A 4,989-nucleotide genomic window follows, 5' to 3' on the forward strand; every position below is an offset into this window, starting at 1 on the left:
TGGTGTCGAATCGTACGGTGTCGAATAATTTGGTGTCGAATAAATCTGTGTCGAATCGAGCTGTGTCGAATCGTACTGTGGTCAATAGAGTATCACCCCAAAAAAATTATTAGGTGCGCAACTAAGTTCTCGCTGTTTTTTTTGAAAATGCAACTTTATTGTGAAAAAATGCTCTTCGCAGACCAAAATCTGGTTGTAAAACAGTTGTTCCATATGTATGGATCCTCGTCTTGTTTGCTGCGTATAACTCGAATGGTTGAAGTGTCCGCCTAGTACCCCTTGTCATTTTTGCCGGGAATATACTGACGTCTGATCTGGTGTCTATCAAGAACTTTGTTCCTGTTCTCTTGTCTATCACGTAGAGGCGGCGTGGTCCTGGGCCGTCGTCATCTACCGCCATTAATGACTGCCCTCCTGGTTTTTTTCTTTGTATGCGCAGGGCTGTGCACACCTGCGAGCTTCTGCTCTAAACCTGCGATGGTAGTAGCAGATGTCTTCTTCCTCCTTGCTTGCACCTTGTCTTGGCCTGCTCCTCGAACGGCTCCTTGGTCGGGACCTGCTTTGTTTCATCCACTTTGCTATTTGTTTGGTTAATGCAGCTACTTGTTTTGTCAACGCCTCAATTTGCTCTGATGCTGTTGACGTCGAAGCTTGTGTTGCTGCTGCTTGCGGAGTTGCTGCTACGACTAGTGCTCTACTATTTATCTCGTGAATGCGGTCCGCCTGTTCGGCCACGCTGTCTATGTCATCTTCTGCCCTCGTCGCCAGAATTGCTTGTACTTGTGGTGGCAGGCGGCCCAGCCATAGTGTTCGTAATAATTTGTCTGATACTGTTGTCCCTGCCAAAGTTTTCAACTGGCGTAAGAACTGTGACGGTCTTTTATCTCCTAGTTCTTCTTGCTCCAGAAGTTGCCGGATGCGATTTTCCTGTGAGTCCGTCAAACGCTGGATTAATGCTTTCTTTACTGTAGGATATTTGCTTCCNGTCGGTGGTTGTGTAATTACATCCTTCACCTCTCTTGCTTGTTTTGGTTCTAATTTTGATAGTACATATGCGTACTTTGCTTCGTCTTCTCTTACTCCACAGAGAGCGAACTGGCTTTCTAGCTGCGCAAACCATATTTCTGGATCTTCTGGCCAGAATGCGGGAATCCGCATTGTTGCTCTACTGCTTAACCCTTCCTCGTCACTGACCAAGATGGTGGTTTCCTGTTTCTTCGACATGTTCTTCCGTCGGGGTCACCAATGTGGCGGTTAATGCGTATGAACGCCGCAATAGGAATCGGATAGTGAAGATACGTCCTAGTGTATTTCTTGGAAGGCAACCTATCATCTCTATCCGATTCCTATTGCGGCGTTCATACGCATTAACCGCCACAGGTTACAAATGAATCATTCAAAGTATTGCCCATCAGTAGCTACAACTGTAAGGAATTTTTCTATCACTCCAAAATAACGACCTCCGGTGACACATATTGAACCACTTGCGAGTATCGACTAAAGCAATATTTAAATATCGCAGTAAGTCGATCGATATCGAAATAGCGGCGCTGTATAGCGGCCACAGCATTTGAGGCATTTTTGTGTGACTCGCGGAACGAGAAGTTGTGCTCGCTGTTAATCTCGATTCTCTTTTTTGTTGAGTAAATACTGTGCGAGAGGAGTGGATTTTGTAGACGTCGTGGCTAAGTCTAGTGCCGTTTTCGACTGGTGTAACAGTATAATGAAAGAGTCAGCTTGTGTGTAAAAGCATATCTTTATTGAGCTCGTTTCTTTTATTGCCGATCACGCGTGCACGCCGTTAACCTTAGTTCCTACCTTTCCTTATCTATTTCATTCGCTACTGATCTTACAGCTTATAATTTCTCAGAAATGGAATTGCAGCCCAGCTTCCTGCTCCGCTTCCTGCTCCAATTTTGCTCCGATTAGCTCCGATTTGCTTCGAAATCGTGCTTCCAATCTGGGCGCCGACTTTCAACTGGTCCTTTGTTCTTAAATCGGGCCTTGTAGCTGCCTTGTGCTCCAGTTCGGTGTCTTATTTTTGCTCCGTTTTGCTGCAGAGCTCTGATTTGAATAAACCCGGATTATAACGGGTGATGTGTTTAACCTGAAACAGATTCAGTATTACCGCAAAGTTAAATTCAAAGACAAAGTGCGTTAGATTCGGTGCGCGATCACGTACTGTTTTTCCACGCATCACGCCGTGATCACGTGTTACGCGATCAGTCTTTGATTTGGCAAATCAAGTGAATAACAAATAAGGTGATTCCGAGGTCGTTACAATTCGTCGGTCGATACAAAACATGGATCGTGAAGTCCTTAACGGTATGACCTTGGATCAGTTAAAGAGAGAAGCGATCAAATATCGGCTTCAAGTCTCTGATGATCTAAAATCACTGATCGACGCCCTGATGGAACATTTTGAACGTCACGGGCCAGTCGATCTCGGGCAGGAAATAGTTCCTGGGGCCGCCGCATCAAGCGGTCCGCAACTTCGCTCGGGTACGAGACTTGCTTTCCGGAAAGCGACGGCTGCTGACAAGATCGCTTCGATTTCGCCGACGTCGGAGCAATCTCTGGCGTTGGAGTTCGCTCATCTGGCGTCAATCATCACTGGGACAATGCAGTCTATGCAGCAGCAGATCATGCAGGCCCAGCAGCAGCAGGCAGAAATCCTGCGGCAAATGTTAGAATCTATCTCCGGTCCACCAGCGATCCAGATCCAGCCGACCGCGACAATTTCAGTGGATCAACCGGCGAATGACTTACTTACTCCACGGAGTCCGGGTTCGTCGCTCCCGTCCACCGTGGCCTTGGCACCTTCTTCACACGCCGTCACGATGCTGGCTACCCAGATCCCGGAATTCGGCGGCCTGGAGGAGAAGAACGTTCAGCTATGGGTCCAGAGAGTCAAACAGGTATCCCGGATTCATAAAGTCACGGACGACGTAATGCTTTTAGCTTCTTCTTCAAGGTTGGTTAAGACTGCGAAGCGGTGGTACAACTTAGGATCGGGCTCAATGCTCGAATCTTGGATCGGGTTCCGCGAGGCTATTTTAAAGCGATTTTCGAGGAAAGTTCTCTACCACGTTGCCATGCAAAAGATAGAAGCGCGTAGATGGATGCCAAGTAAAGAATCATTTCTCGAGTACGCGATGGACAAAATATCACTTACGCACCATTTACGGCTAGACAACGACAGCATAGTTCACTTACTGATTAGTGGCATTCCAATTAGGTCTTTGAAAGAGACAGCGGCGTCATTGAGGTCTGATTCGGTGGATCAATTTCTAGACCGTATGCATCAAATTGTTTCCGTCTCTGCAGATTCCGATAAGAAAACTCCAGCGCCTGGCAGATCCTCTCATCAGAAGAAATCTGCTCCTAAATCCAGCTCCAAAGGTGGTCACCAGAAAGACTCTGGCAAAAGCGACCAGTTTTGTATCTACTGCAAGACCCGGGGACATCTGCGGTACGACTGCTTCAAGCTGATGAGGAAAAACCAGTCAACTCAGCCTGTAGCTTCCTCTTCTTCGGTTGCAGCCGTCGAAACTTCTGCGTCTCAATCACCGATTGCGTTCGTTCACTCACCACGAGGTAAGAATATTCATTTTAACGATACGCCGTTGAAGGTCATTCAAATAGAGCAGTGTATCTGTTCACTCTCAGCGTTATTGGACACGGGAAGTCCGATTTCCTTCAGTAAGTACGAAGTATTAAAATTGTTTGTCGACATTTCCATGGTCCCGTTACTGGAACCTGTAAATAAATATAATGCGTTAAATAACAAACCAGTTCCTATTTTAGGGTTAGTTAGTACTACAATTGTGCTGAAGCAATTACCTACTATGACTTTATCAATTATTTTTCACGTTTTGCAAAATAGCGAGCTTACTACCGATCTCCTGATTGGCCGTGATTTTTTTAATACCCATAATATCATTGCCACATTTAAACCAGTTGTTAAAAACACCGTTTACCAGCTCGAATCGCCTTCAGTGGGCGACGATAACATTTTTGCACATGCGTTGTTGCAAATATCCGTTTGCAATGCTGTCAATGCGTCAGACAGCAGCCTGAATGAAATATCCGTTGATTTTGGGTCACAATGCAAAGAAGAGCTCAGGAAATTATTGTCCGAAATAGAAAACCTGAAAATCGATAAACTTAAAGATGATTACACTGTGAAGGTTTGTCTGAAAGATGAGTCGATATTCGCGTACGCACCGCGCCGTTTCGCGCTCGCCGAAAGGCAGCAAATACGCGCGATCACCGATGATTTCTTGGCACGCGGGATAATTAAACCGAGCGTTTCCCCCTACAGTGCCAGAGTAGTGCCGGTCAGAAAGAAAAATGGTCTCATGAGACTATGCGTTGACCTTAGGCCTCTGAACAATCGCGTTGTCAAGCAGAAGTACCCATTTTCTTTGATTGAGAACTGCATTGCTCAGTTGGGTACTAAGAATGTCTTCTCGTTCCTTGATCTGAAAGACGGGTTTCACCAGATAAGAGTACAGGGTCCGCCACTTAAATCCGGACAAAAATTTTTTTCTCGAAAAAGTTGTTTATTACAGAAAATATGAAAAAACATTAATAGACTGCTTTATAGCTCGGTTAAGGGATCTTTTCTGAGACATTTTACTCAATGTATCCGCCCTGCGCCTCGATCACCGCTTCAATCCTATTCCGAAAGCGCGAACATGCCGTCTGCAATTGCGCACGGTCCATTTTTATGAATGCCGCTTCAATAGCGGCTTGGAGAGAGGCTACATTAGGGTGTCTGGCTTTGTTACTATCCCTCTCGACTACGCCCCACACGTAGTAGTCGAGAGGATTCAAATCGGGACTACTCGGAAGCCAGAAATCCTTTGACCAAAACATGTCGATGTTGTCCGATAGCCAGTTCTGCACCAAGTGACTCGTATGAGCAGGTGCGCCGTCTTGTTGGAAGATATACGGCCTTCCTGCAGCTACGTCCTCCATCCAAGG

General features: G+C 46.1%; 1 protein-coding gene across 1 annotated transcript; it reads right to left on the bottom strand.

Moving 5' to 3' along the window:
* Window positions 1–399: 399 nt before the first annotated feature.
* LOC109862368 lies at window positions 400–1,224 on the bottom strand. The gene has a single exon (XM_020442399.1). It carries the CDS (start codon window positions 1,222–1,224, stop codon window positions 400–402), a length of 825 nt encoding a protein of 274 aa, XP_020297988.1.
* Between the last annotated feature and the right edge of the window lie 3,765 nt (window positions 1,225–4,989).

Source organism: Pseudomyrmex gracilis, unplaced genomic scaffold (genome assembly GCF_002006095.1).
Source record: "Pseudomyrmex gracilis isolate BER0280 unplaced genomic scaffold, ASM200609v1 scaffold_1675, whole genome shotgun sequence".
NCBI classification, from domain to species: Eukaryota; Metazoa; Arthropoda; class Insecta; order Hymenoptera; family Formicidae; genus Pseudomyrmex; species Pseudomyrmex gracilis.